This window comes from Cetorhinus maximus, chromosome 5 (genome assembly GCF_964194155.1).
Source record: "Cetorhinus maximus chromosome 5, sCetMax3.hap1.1, whole genome shotgun sequence".
NCBI classification, from domain to species: Eukaryota; Metazoa; Chordata; class Chondrichthyes; order Lamniformes; family Cetorhinidae; genus Cetorhinus; species Cetorhinus maximus.
This window is the reverse complement of record NC_135883.1, coordinates 83126181-83144355: the sequence shown is the minus strand read 5'-3', so window position 1 is coordinate 83144355 and position 18175 is coordinate 83126181. Positions and strand designations below refer to the sequence as shown.

Below are 18175 nucleotides of genomic sequence, written 5' to 3'. Positions count from 1 at the left end.
TACGAGAACTCCCAGGTCTCATTGCACATTCCCCTCTCTCAATTTATAGCCATTCAGATAATAATCTGCCTTCCTGTTTTTGCCACCAAAGTGGATAACCTCACATTTATCCACATTATACTGCAAATATACCACAATGGTTAGTCTCAACCTAGGTCTCAGGTGCAACAAGGTCACAGAAAAGAAAAAAATCCCAGAGTTAGCTATGCAATTGTACTCAAAAAGCCTTAAGCTTAGAGTTTTTGAGAAAAGGGCATGTCAGGCAAGTGTATTACAATTTGCCTTTTTGAGGTTTGCATTGAAAATGTTTCAGGAGGAAAGCAAAAAGAGCTGTACAGAGTAACAACTTTGACATTCCCTGGCTTTGGATAATTTACCATCATGACAAGGTGGCCAATTTTAATAACAGTGGTTCCCAGCTGGAAGTCCATTTCAGGGTACCCTGAGAAGCATTTTAGGATAATGTAAAATTCAACTGCAGAATTACAATATAAAAATCTTAAATACCTGAACTACAGCCAGTTTTATTTTTAATATTGTACATTTGCTTTTTTTTTTACATTTGGGAATAGGCTTAACTAAGAACAACATTTTGTTCTTCAAAGTGCCTTAAATGAGTAATAATGTCAAGACACATTTAAAATGAAATTATGAGGCTGACTCATTGCTCTGTTTTATACTTCCACATGTCATAATGGAAAAAAAAGACCTGCTTGGAAGGAAACTTGCTCCTGATCATAAGCAGGTAATATAGATGTCATGTGTTACCTAAATGCCCACAGACATTGCAAGTTTCAATTACACATGCATATACAAACACATTAGCATGCAAATAACTGAGCTTTCTGCTCCTCATAGAATACAGCTGATATACAAGTTTACAACAAAATACAGAATTGTACAGTAAACAATGTAAAATAAACATTCCCTATTTAACTAATAAATACACATTGTAAAATAATTAAATTTGTAATGACATAATTTAATTGTTACAGATATGCAAAGTGTGCAGATTCAGACAGTCAATGCAAGTACTGGAGACTACCGGTCATAATTTTAACAAACTTTTCCTTCTTAAGCCATGTTGAGATCAGGTGTAGAACGCTTGCTGTGTGATTTTTTGTAGGATTAAAAAGTACTACCATTTAAGAAAGTCAGTGCAGCATAACCTGCACTGTCACTTTGAAATGTTATATGACTGAAGTTTTTATGTTAAATAAGAAAGCTTGTTCACGTTTCTGTGCAGCTCTGTTATGTACAGCTGGTGCAGATGATGATCTTGTTGCCCATCGTGATGGTAAGCGGCGGTTCTGTGGTCTTGCAGGACGTGAAAAGCTCATCCCATTTAAACTCATTGTCAGAGTTGGCAAGGTCTAAAAGAAAGATGTTTTGAAAGGCATTATGAAAAGTTTACTGCAATTCTACAACATGCAGTATAATATTATAAAATTTGATGTAACACTATCAATATGATACAGCACACCATGGCAAATTTATAAAAACATTGATTAGGCCCTACTTACAGTACTGTGTGTTGGTTCTGACACTCTCCTTATAGAAAGGGCATTTAATATAGAATGCATATAGTATAGATTCACCAGGATGGCACAAAGTATGGAAAGCTACTGTTAGGAGAAACTCGAGGTGCTGGAAATATTTCCACTGGAACAGAAGGCTTATAAAATCATAGAAGTTTATAAAATTATGAAGAATATTGACAGAGTTTATACAGAAAGATTGTTTTCTCTGATTCAGGCATCAGTGAAGAGGGCTATTAATTTAGAATTGGCACACATTGAAGAAAGGGGTTCGAAGCAACTGAGGATTGTTGGAGCATGACGTACACTGCCAGAGGGGCTGTTTGAGACACAGACTATTGCACCTTTTATGGAGAAAGTAGGTTAACATTTGAAGCAGAAAAAAATAAAATACCATGGATGGAAAGCAGGTTAGTGGCATTAATTTTGGATTGCTTCAGCAAAGAGCCAGCAGAGACACAATGGGCTGAATTTTCCCCCCGCTGGGGGAGGAAGTTGAATGGCGGGCACGCACAGGTGCGCTTCTGATCGGTGCCCCCGATCGGGGACATGGTGCCATTTTACGTGGGCGGGCCAATTAAGGCCCACCCAACGTGATGTCCGCACAGAAACGCTATGCGCTTCCTGTGCAGGCGGGGGGAAAATCCCAAAATCGAGTGCGCTCTTTTGCACATGCGCACATAAGAGCGCACTCATCTCCCTGAGGCTAAGTGCAGCCTCAGGGATATCGGCTGTAAATGTCAAAAACCTAAAAATAGAAAAATAAAATATCCGTAACATGTCCCCTCATGTGACAATGTCACATGAGTTGGGGCATGTCCATAATTTTCACAAAAACTTTATTAAAATTTTTAAAAAGCTACATGAAACCTCATCCCGCTGCTGGATGAGGTTTCATGCTTTTTCTAATTCGCGCCAGGGCTCCTGGCCTGCCCGGCAACCTTAAGGTTGGACGGGCAGGTCCTTTAATTATTTAATTGACTTTGTCAATGGCCTCAATTGGCCATTGACAGGTCGGCAGGCACGCAGCTGATTTCACTGTACCCCCGCCCTCCTGAAAATTTAAATGGGGCGCATGACATCGGGAGTTCCCCCAACGTCACCGCGCGTCATTTTACGTGTCGGCGAATGGGCCCCACCCCCGCTCACCAACGCATAAAATCCTGCCCAATGGGTTGATGTGGGTTTTTCTCTGTTCTGTAAACTTCTATGGTTCTATTTGGTTTAACACTGAAAAGAACACTATCAGAGGATTTTCCTTGGTCTGTGCCTAAGCATTTTGGATCAGCTGGGCTTAGCAGATATCAGGGTACTGAGCAAGTTGGAGTACATACATGTATGAACACATTCAAACTTAAATAGTAAATGATAAACTCAATAGTAATTAAATAGTAAACAATAGACAGTTCACCATAGGTAGAAGTAAAAAACAGGAGGTTAACCTCACTAGGTCATACTCATGCAAAGAGGCTTGAGAACAGGCACCTGCCTCGATCCCGTGTTGACCAGGAAGAAAAACAGATTTAAAATTAGAAGAGCAACATTAACAACAATTACCATTGAGGATTACAGCTAGAAACCTTCTTGGTTTGCACTGTTGTCAAATAATTTCATTTTGCTTACCACAGGTAATGAGGCTTGCTGCCCTGAGACACATCGGGATGGTCCTGATTTCTTCCTTACCTCTGGTTTTTCTTGTTCTAGGTGAAGTATTTGAAAAAGGTGAGTGATCTTATTTGGATTTTCATGCAAGGATCCAGAATGAGATGTCTGTGGCTTTGTCCTGCCATCAGCACAATTGGCAACCTTTTTCTTCATATGAAAAGAAGGACTTGCTGGTCTTTCATTGTTCCTCAATATTGTTCGGGCAAGATCAAAATTGGACTTTGCATACGATGACAGTTTTGGCCTGGAAAAATTATTAGGAATCAAGTCAACCTTGTCAAACATCTGGCTTTTGTCATTGTCAGTCATCCAACCAGGATATCCACTGCTCTGCTTATCCTGTCCCGCTATGTTTGTGTTGGCGATGTAAGGTGAAACATAAGGTCTAAAAGCTGAACCAGTATGCTTTGAAGAAAATTGTTTGATGGCATGAACGTTCCCTGCAGAGCGAAATGAGAAGTTAGATCTTGGGTAGCTAGATCCTGTCTCAATCTGTGCCAATTCCACTGATTTTCCACAGACAACAGGATCACAGCTTTCAGTATTTAAAGCAGCTTTTCTGAAATTACCAGTTTGTGTTGAAGGTACATCTAATGTGGATTGCACAAACACACTACTGGTACTACAAACTCCGGTTGTTGATGAAGAGCTTGCAAAGTTACACTCTGTTGGATTACATTTTGGAGACAGAGGTTTTGTTTGCCTAAGTCCACTGTTGGAGTTTCCATCCAGGCTCTGCTGCTGCGCTGGTAACATTATGTTGTTATCGGAAGAAAATGTTTTTACTGCTGAACCAAAGTAATTGTTTCCGGTTCCAAAGCCAAGTTTAGTTACATCAGATGACCACCTGCTGTGGTTATTGTTTTTATTGCATTTAGGCTCCATGTCACATTTAATTTGTGCTGCTAAAGTCTCAAAATGTCTTCCACCGATGAAAGATTTCTGTTCATTTTCCTGCAATGAGGCTTCACATTTTCTCAGAACGTAAGGGCAATTGTAACTTTTTTCCTCAATGTGATTTCGTGTTGTGTAGTCGCTGTTATCTTCCTTCACAACATCTTCATGATCCAGTGGAAATGTTAAAAATGAATTTGTAAGGTACCAAGAGGATGTCCTTGGTGGAACTGGTGGTGCTTTTCTCCTTGAGGAAGATACAACATTGAGGCCATCTCCTCCTGAACTTCCAGGAGAAATTCCATGCCTATCTCTACTGGAGTGACTCCAGTTTTTCTCATTATATAGCTCTTCAGGACATTTTTGGTATTCTGAGAGTGTAGGACTTAATGCTTTAAATATGTCATTTGACATGCAGCTATTCTCATCCCAGGAGCTTTCGTTCCTTAAAAGTGTATTTTCATTTTGTTTCTCTTTACATTCTTGCAGATATGAAACTGATTTTGTTCTGGTTAAAAAAGAAAACAGAACATAGATGGTCTATGAGATTAATAGCTTTAAAATGATTAACTACATTTTTTTCTCTTAATAATTCAGTTTGGTAAGCTATTGTGGCTTCCCTGTTGGTTCAAGCTAGTGGGGAGGAACCTGGGTCAGAGGATGCCCAAAGTGATGCCCAAAGTGATAAGTGGTTTTGTTTTTCTCTTTTACCTTCCTTGCAGGGTCTGGAGCAGCAGACGTGTTTTTTCCAGGTTCTAGAAAGAAAACTGGCTACTGACCTCTTCCTCTAAGTGTGATGCCCTCCTGAACCCCCATTTAGCTAAGCACTGGGACCTATTCCTTTGAGTACTTGGCAGCAGCTTCCTGCCACTTGACATCTTGTACTTGCCCGTTGGCCAGCTGCTGCTTCCAGCTGGGTTCAAGAGGACACCAGTGGTCTATGTAGATGAGGAACAGAAATTAAAAGCTCGAGGACATTATGCCGTAGAAGACTGGATCATCTGCTGTCCGCCTTGGTCCCCATCTGCACAACTCTCAACCCGAGTTTTAGTAGGCTCTATAGTTGGATGAAAATAAGAGACAACTGCCCCCAGCCAAAGTTAATGCCAGCCCGTTATGGTACGCTGCATTAATGCAGTGTCCCATCTCAAGTGACTCTTTTCAAAACCGACGCTTTGCTCGAGTCAACTTCATGTAGGATGCTGGATTCCAGCCTATCCTCACAGTACATTGCATCTTGGCAGAAAGTCCTGCAGACATGATTCAGCCCATTTCTGCCCATGAAATATTCTGTCCCATCTTTTTTCATCCTTGATATTTTAACCTGCACACTGTGAATAAATAGGAACTGCAACTTAAAATGTTTCTGATATATTGGTACCTTCTGTGGCTCACTTTTTTCTGGACGTCCTCTTGGTAACTGCACAATTCTTCACTTACTTTTGCTATTTCTTGTAAAGCCTGTGAAAATGATGAGAAAACTTGTAAGATGTAGGTGCCAAAATGTCAACCACATGGTACTTGACTCACTGTAATTTATAGAAATGGACTTACTGCATTCAGAGCACTGGAGAATTTCTTTTTATCATTCTGTATATTTCTCAAATTTTGGCTGCTACCATCTTCCTCTAAACTTTCAAGTGATAATTCCTCAATAAACAATGGAACAGTTGCACTATTTCCTATGCCTTGATCTGTATCATTTAAATCATCTTCCATCTCTGCACCATGGGCCCTTGTATTGTTCATACAATTCTGGTCTTTTTCATCGTGTTGCTCATTGCTTTCAGGACTTGAGGCATGTAAATTGAGCAGTACCCAATCATCTCTTGCGTTTTCTCTTTGTCTCTGCTCAGTTCTCTGTCCATTCAATTTACCATCTTGTCTTGAATTTACATCCCAATAAATCTGCAGATTAAAAAAAGAATTATTATGTTAATACAACATGTATTGTTTCAACAAGTATATAACAAATATTTATTATTCAATAGTTCTCAAATGGAACTAAAATGATCACAAGGCACCCTGCCCAAGCTCAGTTGATTCACCATTATGGATTAGGTGATGTCATTGGTTGCCGTAACATCCTTTCACTTCTAGAACCTGAAATTGAGTCCAGAGTAGATCCAAAAAAAAATTAGAAGCAGTCACTATTGACCAGAAACCTAACTGGACCAGCTATGGAAATACGGTGGCTATATGAACAGGTTAAAGGCTGGGAATTATTTGGCGAGTAATGCACCTCCTGACTCCCCAAAGTCTGCCCACCATTTACAAGGCACAAGTCAGGAGTCTGATGGAATACTCCCCATTTGGCTGGAAGAGTTCAACTGCAACAACAATCAAAAAGTTCAATACCACCCAGGACAAATCCACCTGCTTCAATCAAGCAACCCATCTATCATCTGAAACATTCACTCCTTCTGCCTTTGGTGCACAGTAGCAGCAGTGTGCATCACATACAAAATGCACTGCAGCAACTTTCCACACAGCCTCTACCACCTTGAAGAACAAGGGCACCAGATACATGGAAACACCATCACCTACAAGCTCCCTTCCAAGCCACACACCATCCTGGCCTGGAACTATTTTGCCATTCCTTCACTCTCGCTGAATCAAAATCTTGGAACAACCTCCCCAACAGCACTGTGGATGCACCTACACTACATGGACTGTAGTGCTTCAACAAGGTGGCTCACCACCACCTTCTCAAGGGTAATTAGGGATGGGTAATAATTGCTGGCCTTGCCACCAACTCTTACATCTTAAGAATTAATAAAATAACTCATACATTTTAAGTCCTTCAAGCAGTGAATGCCAGTGCCATATTCAATGATTTTGCATTATGCACTGTTTCCAGAAGCACAAAGAGTAAGCCTATCCATATTGTTGATGTTCAGATCCCTTTTATTTCTAATAATTCAATATCTGCTGGTCTTTTGAACAGCCATGCCGCCAATTCCAGAACTGTTCAGGTTGCCTACTTTTTCTACCAATCAGAGGTGACACATTGGAGCTAATGTAGCTCAAGAATTTTACCGAAAGCTCTATTAAAAGAATGGAGTAAATAATACTGTCTATTAAAAACTATTTATGTTCCAGATCTTGTGAGTAGCTAAGGGCAGAATCATAGCAGATTATACAAAGATAGCGGGTGGGAAAAATTACATTTTACCCACAGGCCGCAATTGCGTGTATTTGTGCCATATCGTCCCATTCCCGGCGCATCATTAATAATGCATTCCCGGAAAACACACCGGCGGGACGGCTTCTGATTTGCCCCGCCCGACATCACCTCAGGCCGTCAGTAATCCGGGCACCATATTTAAAGGGTGCCCCTGCACAGAGCTACACTCTCTAAGGGATCGGAAGCTGCTGCAAAGTCATAGTTGCCAAAGGGAGGAAACATGCTGCCCCCAAATTTAGCAACGTCACACTCGGGCACCTACTGGACGCAGTAGAGGCCCGTCATGAAGTCCTCTATCCCAACTTTGGGCAAAGACTAGCAAGCAAGGTCACCAATCCAACATGGGAGGTGGTGGCAGCGCCAACATCCAGCAAAAGAGGGCAGCCACCCAGTGGTGAAAGAGGATGAATGGTCTCCTCGTTTCTGCCAGGGTAAGTCACTCTTCTCATCACTCTCAATTCACACACTCACAAACCCATCACATATCTACAGTGATCTCACTCACTGCCAATTCAAGGGACATCACCATTCACTCTCAGTCATCCCATCCATGGCACCACTCACCACCCACACATGTCAGGCATCCTTCTCAAGTGGCCTGGCATGTATCCTGTTTACACTCTCTCCACCTGCCTTCATGCAGGACAAGCTGGCACACAATAAAAGGGAGAGATTGCAGACTGTTGGAGGAATGCCTGACATTAAGGCCCTCACAGACTTTGAAAATAGAGTTATCCAGCTGGCCAGCGACGATCTGGACCATTCCTGTGCTGATGTTGAGGTCAGCAGTGCTCAACCAAGAGAGGATCCCGGAGTGCAACATTCATCAGACATCATGCTGAGTCAGTTTCCCTGTTTCCCAGTCCCCTGCCATGCACTAAATATCTCTCCTTGCTTTCGCAGGCACATCTTGGAAGCAGCCAAGGGGGGTCCCCGGCCCACGTCCTTGACTCAAGCCCCAAAGACACCTCGGAAGAAGAAGCTGATGAGACCTTCATTGAAGACCTGTCACAGCACTCACCCAGAACCGCCACCAGAGGCACACACCTCGTCGGGACCTAGTTCTAGAATAGCCTCGGGGTCACAGCCTGGTGAGCACATCACGCAGGGACTTCCCAGGTTTCTGGCATTCGGAGGGCTGCTGGAGGCCAGAAATCTGCTGAGTTTGAGTCAGACGAGGAGTCACTGGATTCAGTCATAGCTCAATTGCTGAAGCTGTATAGGCAAGCTCCGGAACATCAGGAAGGGATGTCCACTGCACTCCTCAGATTGCAAGGCATGATGGGGGAGTCCTTTCGCCTTCAGTCTGAGGTGATAGTGCCGGCATGCCACTGCAGTGAAGTCAACAGTAGTAGGATGGCGGCCACCATGGAGACCTAGTTCCAGGACATCAGTCCTACACTGCTGCATGGGCTGAACTCCATCGCCATAGTTAGCCTCCAAAAATGTCAACGCGAGAGGGTTCGGGGCAGCTCCATCTCACTCCAGGTTCCCCTTCTCCTCAAGCAGTCAGCCCCTGGGCCCTCGGGCACCCATAGGGAGGAGGATCAGCCGGTGCTCACTCTGGGACCATCCATCCAGGTGACTCCGTGAGTGTGTAGCCCATCCGGATCCCCTCTACATGTGACCCCAGCAGCTCCAGCTCCACAGAAGTGGGTGGTAAATGTGACATGGGGTTATTCTAGCAGGCAGGGCTTATAATTAGATGCAAATGTATTAAAATGATGTTCCTGAATGTGTGGTGGCTGGAAACGCGGCCGACCATTGATGAGTGGAGCGGGTAATCGCAAGCTAGTTTCCCAACGGCTTAGAACCGATTTTTGGCCTTCTCGCCATTCTGTCCCACCCTGCCCGCCATGACGGCCAACATCAATGGGGCCAGAAAATTCCGGCCTAAGTCTTTTGAAAAATGGTAAATCCCATTGCGTGTTAAAAATATTCCTACTTGAACAAGCCTTTAGCAATATAAGTGGTGAAGAGAAGGGAAATTTACAGCAAAATGAAGACAAATTAAGGTCTGAGTGATTAAAAAGAACTGAATTGCAATCTAGATAAGAATTTGTGTAACAATGGATTCCGCAGTCAATGGCAAAGCGCTCCCCACTGCACTTGAAGAAAGATACCCACAATAGTCGATCTTTGTGAGATGGATGTCCCCTTTCATGACATCAGTTTGAATCTGGCATCAAGTCAACATCCATGCATTCGGCAACAATGATGTCATCAAGCAGGATAAGCTTTGAAGTATTCTCACAGACAATAAACCAGGAAGTTAAGCATTAAAACATTAGGAGCAGGAGTAGGCCACTCGGTCCCTCAAGCCTGCTCTGCCATTCAATAAGATCATGGCTGCTCTGATTGTAACCTTAACCCAACATTCCTGCCTACCCCCGATAACCTGTCACCCCCTTGTTAATCAAGAATCTATCTAGCTCTGCTTTAAAAATAAGACTCTACTTCCACCGCCTTTAGAAGGAGAAAGTTCCAAAGACTCACAACCCTCTGATAGAAAAAATTTCTCTTTATCTCTGTCTTAGATGAGCGATCCCTTATTTTTAAACAGTGACCCCTAGTTCTAGATTCTCCCACAAGAGGAAACATCCTCTCCACATCCATCATGTCAAGACCCCTCAGGATACTAGGGGGCGCGGTGGCATAGTGGTATTGTCACTGGACCAGTAATCTGGAAACCTAGGGGTAATGCTCTGGGGACCAGGGTTTGAATCCCACCATGGCAGATGGTGGAATTTGATTCCAATAAAAATCTGGAATTAAAAGTCTAATGATGACCGTGAAACCATTTCCAATTGTCATAAAAACCCATCTAGTTCACTAATGTCCATTAGAGAAAGAAATCTGCTTTCCTTACCTGGTCTGGCCTACATGTGGGGATAGGCAATAAATGCTGGCCATGAAAGCGATGCCCACACCCCATGAACGAATAAAAAAGTCTTCTACACACTCTCTCTCGCTGACTCAGCTGTTAGCAGTATCACTGCTTCACATGCCCATAGCAAAGAGTTATAGACCTTTAGTTGTCTCTTTGGACCTTCTGGCCTCTTGCAAGCTGATCTCACTTTAAATCTGTTTTCTGCATTTTGTTTCTTTAAACCTGAAGCTTGGAGCTTTTCTCTCTGCCCCTCACTCTCAGCTTCATTAACAGAACCTTTTCCAGGTTCCTTTGACTAGAAGGTCTGCTTGGGACATTCTCCTGTTCCACTGGACTTTTCTTTAGCTTGGGACTGGCTATCAGTCCTCTTTGCTGCAGTATCTCCTGGCAGCTACTTTCAAAACCAACTGAACTCAAACAGCTTCCCAAATCAAACTGCTGTTTCTAGTTTCTTGTGTGTTTGTCTGTGGGAGGGACCTACCTCTCTGGACCCCTGTAGCTCGGCAACAGCCCAGGTTTTTCCACCTTTGTGTTTGCTTAACTTCTCTTACAGTCATAAAACTTATTAGAAATGTAGACACCTTTTAAAGTGAAACTAAAACTTAACTTGACCTTTTTCTTAACACACAAATACAGGAATACAAATCAAACTTAAATTTTAAAGCTAAAACTCATTCCTAACACCAACAAATACCAATATAATTTACTTAAACTATGTCTATTTCCTAACACTTTCCTACCTATCTTCATGACACCAGAAAATCCCTTCAGTCTCTTCATCTAAGTCATTTATATAAATTGTAAACAGTTGAGGTTCCAGCACTGATCCCTGTGGTACACCACTCTTCACATCCTGCTAACCAGAAAAAGACCCATTTATGCCAACTCTCTGCTTCCTGTGAGCTAGCCAATCTTCTAACCATGCCAATATGTTACCCTTTACACCATGAGCTTTTTTTCTGCAATAACCTTTGATGTGGCACTTTATCAAATGCCTTCTGGAAATCTAAGTACAGTACATCCACCAGTTCCCCTTTATCCACATCATATGTGACTCCATCAAAGAACTCCAATAAATTCGTTAAACATGATTTCCCTTTCTTAAAACCATGTTGACTCTGCCTGATTGCCTTGAATTTTTCTAAGTGCCCTGCTATAACATCTTTAATAATAGCTTCTAACATTTTCCTTATGACAGATGTTAGGTTAACTGGCCTAAAGTTTCCTGCTTTCTGTCTCCCTCCCTTTTTGATTAAAGGAGTTACATTTGCTATTTTTCAATCCAATGGAACCTTCCCCAAATTTAGGGAATTTTGGAAAATTAAGAACATTAAGAAATAGAAGCAGGAGTAGGCCATTTGGCCCCTCAAGTCTGCCCTGCCATTCAATAAGATCATGGCTGATCTGCCCCAGGCCTCAACTCCTCTTTCGTGCCAGATCCTCATAGCCCTCAACTCCCCGATATTTCAAAAATCTATCTACCTCCTCTTTAAATACTTTCAGTGATCTAGCATCCACAACTCTCTGGGGTAGAGAATTCCAGACATTCACTTCCCTCTGAGAAAAGAAATTCCTTCACATCTCAGTTTTAAATGAGTGTCCCCCTTATTCTGTAACTATGTCCCCTAGTTCGAGATTCCCCCACTAGTCATCTTCTCAACATCTACCCTGTCAAGCCCCCTCAGAATCTTATACATTTCAATAAGATCACCTCTCATTCTTCTAAACTCTAATGAATAAAGGCCTAACCTGTTCTTGATATGTCAACCCCTTCATCCCAGAAATCAGCCTAGCGAATCTCTTTTGAACTGCCTCCAATGCCTGTATATCCTTTCCTAAATACAGGGACCAAAACTGTACACAGTACTCTAGGTGCGGCCTCACCAACACCCTGTACAGTCGTAACAAGACTTCCCTATTTTTAAACTCCAACCCCCTAGCAATACAGGCCAAAATTCCATTTGCCTACTTCATTACTTGCTGCATCTGCATGCTAACTTTTTGTGTTTCATGCACAAGAACACCTAGATCCCTCAGTGCTGCATATTTTTGGAGTCTCTCTCCACTTAAATAATAGTCTGCCTTTTGATTCTTCCTATCAAAATTCATGACCTCACACTTTCCTACATCAAATTCCATCTGCCAAGTTTTTGCCCACTCACTCAACCTGTCTATGTCCCCTCGCAGATTCCTTATGTCCTCATCGCAACATGCCCTCCCACCTTTTTTTGTATCATCAGAAAATTTGGATACATTACACTCTGTCCCCTCCTCCAAGTCATTAATATAGATAGTACATAATTGAGGCCCTAGGGCTGATCCTTGTGGCACTCCACTAGTTACGTCTTTCCAACCTGAAAAAGACCCATTAATCCCGACTCTCTGTCTTCTATGTGTTAGCCAATCCTCAATCCATGCTAATACGTTACCCCCAATACTGTGAGCTCCTATCTTGTGCAGTAACCTTTTATGTGGCACCTTATTGAATTAAAACCAATGCATCAACTATTTCACTAGCTACTTTTTTCAAGACCTTAGGGGGAAATCCATCCAGATCTGGAGATTTGTCAGCCCACAGCCCCAACATGGCAAGGCAATATAAGATAAGGGGTACAATTCTTAATGGGTGCAGGGATGAGGAACCTGGGTGTATATGTGCATAGGTCATTGAAGTTGGCAGGACAGGTGGAGAGGGCAGTTAATAAAGCATACAGCATCCTGGGCTTCATTAATAGGTGAATAGAGTACCAGAGCAAGGGGTTATGCTGAACTTATATAAGACACTAGTAAGACCTCAGCTGGAGTATTGTATATGTCTGAGAGCCACGCTCTAGGAAGGATGTGAATTCATTGGAGAGATTGCAGAGGAGGTTTACAAGAATGGTTCCAGGGATGAGAAACTTCAGTTATGAAGATAGATTGGAGGGTTTGGGACTTTTCTCTTTGGAGAGGAGAGGGCTAAGAGGAGATTTGATAGAGCCATTCAAAATTATGAGGGGGCTGGATAGAATAGATGGGGAGAAACTGTCCCTGCTTGTAAAAAGATCAAGAACGAGAGGGCACAGATTTAAAGTGATGTGCAAAAGAAGCAAATGAGATCTGAGAAAAACATTTTCACACAGGGACTGATTTGAGTCTGGAATGCATTGCCTGGAAGTGTGGTGCAGGCAGGTTCAATCGAGGCATTTGGAGCTTTGGATGACTATTTGAATGGAAACAATGTGCAAGAGTACGGGGAAAAGGCAGAGCAACGGCACTAAGTCATAATGCTCATTTGGAGAGCTGGTGCAGACACGATGGGCCAAATGGCCTCTTTCTGCACCATAACAATGCCGTAATTCTGTGATAGTAAAATTTAAAGGGTAGGAATAATTTAAGAAGAGTGGTGGGGTGAAAGTTCTGGAAGCTTATAGAAAATCTCAAATAACATATCCATCCATTAGCAACCTTTGTCAAGACTGGGGCAGAGGATTAAGAAGTGACAAGAACGAAGGTAAAGGAAGCCCAATGTGCAAATTGCAACTTTAGTTGACTGGTTCGAACACTTGTTGTGGCAGGTCTATGGCGCGTCCCAGCAACAGTTGTCTTTATAGCAGATAACACAGCTCTGCACCCGACTCTCTTCCGACCTAGATCCTATGAAGACGCTTTCCCATAGTCATCGAATGGTGGGTACGATGATGCCTGAAAACATGTTTGGCCACATCTTGCCAGGTGTGGCTAATTAGTCTTCACTGACATAATTTATTCATGTAGCATGATTTAAAACATGACATGGTATACATTGGATGCTACTAAAGAACCATCTAATGTAATAGCTTGTTAAGCCTTCTCACATTTTTGTGCTAATTGGCCTGTTGTCATACTTCCATTGAGAACTGGAGCCTTTATCTTCTCCAATTTTTTTAATATTCATTCATGGGATGTGCGGGTCACTGGCTAGGTCAGTATTTATTGTCCATCCCTAATCGCCCTTGAGAAGGTGGTGGTGAGCTGCCTTATGAACCGCTACAATCCATGTGGTGTAGGTACACCCACAGTGCTGTTAGGAAGGAAGTTCAAGGATTTTGACCCAGTGACAGTGAAGGAACGGTGATATATTTCCAAGTCAGGATGGTCAGTGACTTGGAGGGGACCTTCCAGGTGGTGGTTTTCCCATCTACCTACTGCCCTTGTCCTTTTAGATGGTCGTGGTCGTGGGTTTGGAAGGTGCTGTCGAAGGAACCTTGGTGAATTCCCACAGTGCATCTTATAGGTGGTACACACTGCTGCTACTGTGCAGCAGTGGGGGAGGGAGTGAATGTTTGTGAATGTGCTGCCAATCAAGTGGGCAGCTTTGTCCTGAATGGTGTCAAGCTCCTTGAGTGTTGTGGCAGCTGTACTCATCCGGGCAAGTGGGGAGAATTCTATCACACTCCTAACTTGTGCCTTGTAGATAGTAGACAGGCTTTGGGGAGTTTGGGGAGTCAGGAGGTGGGTTACTCGTCGCACAATTCCTAGCCTCTGACCTGCTCTTGTAGCCACAGTATTTATATGGCTAGTCCAGTTCAGTTTCTGGTCAATGGTAACCCCCAGGATGTTGATAGTGGGAGATTCAGTAATGGTAATGCCATTGAACATCAAGGGATGATGGTTGGATTCTCTCTTGTTGGAGATGGTCATTGCCTGACACTTGTGTGACGTGAATGCTACTTGCTACTTGTCAGCCCAAGCCTGGATATTGTCCAGGTCTTGCTGCGTTTGGACATAGACTGCTTCAGCATCTGAGGAGTCACGAATGGTGCTGAACATTGTGCAATTATCAGCGAACATCCTTACTTCTGACCTTATGATGGATGGAAGGTCATTGATGGAGCAGCTGAAGATGGTTGGGCCTAGGACACTACCCTGAGGGTAGATGCTGAGAGGATGTTTCCTCTCGTGGGAGAAACTAGAATTAGGGGGCATAGTTTACATATAAATTAGGAGCAGGAGTAGGCCACTCTGCCCCTCGAGCCAGCTCCACCATTCAATAAGATCATGGCTGATCTGATTGTAACCTCAACTCCACATTCCCGCCCACCCCTGATCACCTTTCACCCTCTCGCTTATCAATAATCAATCTCCCTCTGCCTTAAAAATATTCAAAGACTCTGCTTCCACCGCCTTTTGAGGAAGAGAATTCCAAAGGCTCACAACCCCCTGAGAGAAAAGTTTCTTCTCATCTCTGTCTTAAATGGAGGCCCATTATTTTTAAATAGCAAACCCTGGCTCCTGATTCTCCCACAAGAGAAAACATCCTCTCCACCTCCACCCTGTTAAGACCCCTCAGTCACAATCAGATCAGTCATGATCTTATTGAATGGTGGAGCAGGCTTGAAGTGCTGAATGGCCTACTGCTGTTCCTATTTCTTATATGTTTCAATCAAGTAAATCAACTTTAAAGATAAGGGGTCTCCCAAATAAGACAGAGATAAGGAGGAATTTCTTCTCTGAGGGTCATTAGTTTTTGGGATTTTGGGAGCAGGCACAGGTGGACACGGACCCGATTGGGTCCTCGCTGCCATTTTACATGGGTGGGCCAATTAAGGCCCGCCCAGCGTATTTCCCGACTCCCAAGGATAGCAGGAGTGTGCGGTTGGCAGCGGCGTGCACAGACCATCGGGTCCAACAGCGACCTGGCAGTCTGTTTAAAACAAGGCCTGGCAGCCGTTTCTAGGCTGCTCACAATGGCCAGTGCTAGGCCGCAGCAGAGGGGTTCGGGTGAGCAGGCCAGGCTGCAGGGTAGGCCAGCAGGGGGCCAGTGCGCCCCCTCGTTTTTCTGATGACTGCTTTGCTGCCCTCCTTGAGAAGGTAGCAGCATGGTGGGAGGTGCTGCTCCCCCAGGATGGGAGGAGGAGGCCCCCCCACATGACGAAACATACCTGGGAGGAGGTGGCGGAGGTGGTGAGCTCCCGCAACGTAGTGCAACACACCTGGATCCAGTGCCGCAAGCGCTTCAACGATTTGTTGCGCTCTGGCAGGGTGAGTACCCATGTTCACATTGGGCATTTAACTCAGCAGGTAGCCTTACCCTCTGCAACCCCCGCCCGCCAAGTCTCAGTATCATGACTGCATTGAATCATTGACGGTATTTTTCCTTTGCTGGGTCCAGATGCTGCCCATGCTAAGGTCAGCCTGGGTGGGTCATGAGGAGATGAGTTTTCCCTCGCAGCATGTGTTGACATGAGTCCCACATGACTGGTTTGGGGGCAACCTGGAGGAGCTGCACCTAGGCACAGACTCAGAACTCCAGGACATGTCCTAGTCAGGGTAATGAGATGGTGGAAGGGGAGCTTCAAGGCATCATGGCAACGAACCATCTGCTGCCCTCTACACTGCATGTGCTTGTGCCTCCTTGCTATGGGAGGAAATACCGTGTGGTTCCTAAAGTGATGTAGGCAGCATGTGTCCAAGGTGGGGGGGTTGGGGAGCAGGCCTAGCATCTTTGTCTGAGTGACCGGCTGCAGTGGAGTGAGGAGGCACTGGAGGCCTGATATGTCCCACTCTTGTTGGGATGGGCCGTGCATGAACAGAGTCAATGTGCAATTTGCCCTAATCAATGCTCTTCTCTCTTTCTCAGGAGAAGAATGTGCAGAACATGACCGAGCGTGTGAGGACTGGAGGCGGCCAGGCACAGCTCTCCATACTAAGCCGCTTCGAGTAGGAGGCCCTTGATCTAGAGAGGTGCCATGCACCCAGGCCTACTGGTGGCGGTGAGGCTGGGATGCCACGGCCAGGTATTTATGCCCAACAGTGAGGTCAGCATTGTCCTCCCAACAGCCATGGCACTGAAGATTGTTAAATTAGTTATTGTTGCAACATTGCTGGGCCATTGATTATGGAAGGTTGAGCACATAATGAGCTGGGGGGACAGGGATGAACTTTGTCATTGTCTCCATGCTAACTGATCCACTGAGGGTCATCATCAGAGCAGGGCCGGGAGGAGGAGCAGTAGATGCCCCCTCTCACACCTGAGGGGCCTGAAGTGTCACCAGCGTCACACCATTTCTGCGAGGCAGGCACCAGCGCAGATACTAGCACCTCAGTGGGAATTCGAACAATGGCTAGTGTCCCGGGGCACAGTGGTGACGGCACTTCACAATCGCTGGAGGAGCTGACAGAGACAGAGTGCCCATGGCCCCAGCAGTCGGAGGACTTCAGGGGACCAGGCACATGCTCAGACGGTGCCTGATGATGTGCCTCTGGAGTCGTCCGCAGCACAGCAGGGGCAGGAAATGTGGCCGGGTGTGCGGGAGCATCTGGGGGAGATACATGAGGCTATGCTTGGTTTGGTCTCCGTGGTGGAGGAGTCTACGCGGACGCTCACCGAAGCAATGAGCCACATGTCTGAGCGCCAAGCGTCCTCCATGGAGAGATTGGCAACTCTCGTGGACAGCCTACTCCAGGAGACCCATCAGGGCTTCCTGGGGATGTGCTCTGACCAGCAAACCCTCACATCAGCATTGACCTCAGCTGGTTACTGCCAATGTGGGAGATGGTGTGGGCAGCAAGTTTCCCGGCTTGTTGCTCATTCATCCACGGTGAGCAGGGAGGTCCAAAGAAACCTTACACCGGCGCAGCAGTTGCCTGTCATCTCTGCGGGCTCCTCTCAGGGTGCTCCAGATGAGGGCGGCAGCTCCTCCGCCCCTCTTCCAGTGACTGTATTATCTGGTGAGGCTGCGACGACTGGGGAGATGCCAGCTGTGGAACAGGCAGCTCCCTCCCAGGCGGGGCCAGCACAGGCTCCACGGGCCAGAGGACGATCGCCAAGGTCATCAAGGCCAACAGGACAGCAGAGTGAGCAGGCTGTCTCAGATGCCACTCCCAGCGATGGGGCAGCACCAAGACATAGCACCCATAAACAAAAGCACAAGGTACCTTAGGCACACCATGGGTTTTTCACTGGTGATTTTGTGTTGGCCCGAGATGAGGCCCTTATTAGTTCTTTTTGATCGTTAACCCTATTGTTTTCTCTTTGTG

The 18175-nt window shown here is 44.8% G+C and overlaps 1 protein-coding gene across 3 annotated transcripts in view; it reads right to left on the bottom strand.

Annotated features, from left to right (window-relative positions):
* Window positions 1–504: 504 nt before the first annotated feature.
* Window positions 505–18175, bottom strand: part of LOC144680763 (uncharacterized protein KIAA0408-like) — a 29622-nt gene continuing 11951 nt past the window's right edge. For 2 of the 3 annotated variants that reach the window (XM_078542134.1, XM_078542131.1), the window contains 4 exons: window positions 5652–6005; window positions 5479–5558; window positions 3162–4605; window positions 505–1373 (listed from right to left, as the gene is read on the bottom strand). In XM_078542134.1, the coding sequence (XP_078398260.1) occupies window positions 1191–1373; window positions 3162–4605; window positions 5479–5558; window positions 5652–6005 (2061 nt within the window). In that variant the 3' untranslated portion in view covers window positions 505–1190. The remainder of the gene's footprint in view (window positions 1374–3161; window positions 4606–5478; window positions 5559–5651; window positions 6006–18175) is intronic. The other variant, XM_078542132.1, reaches the window with a different exon arrangement.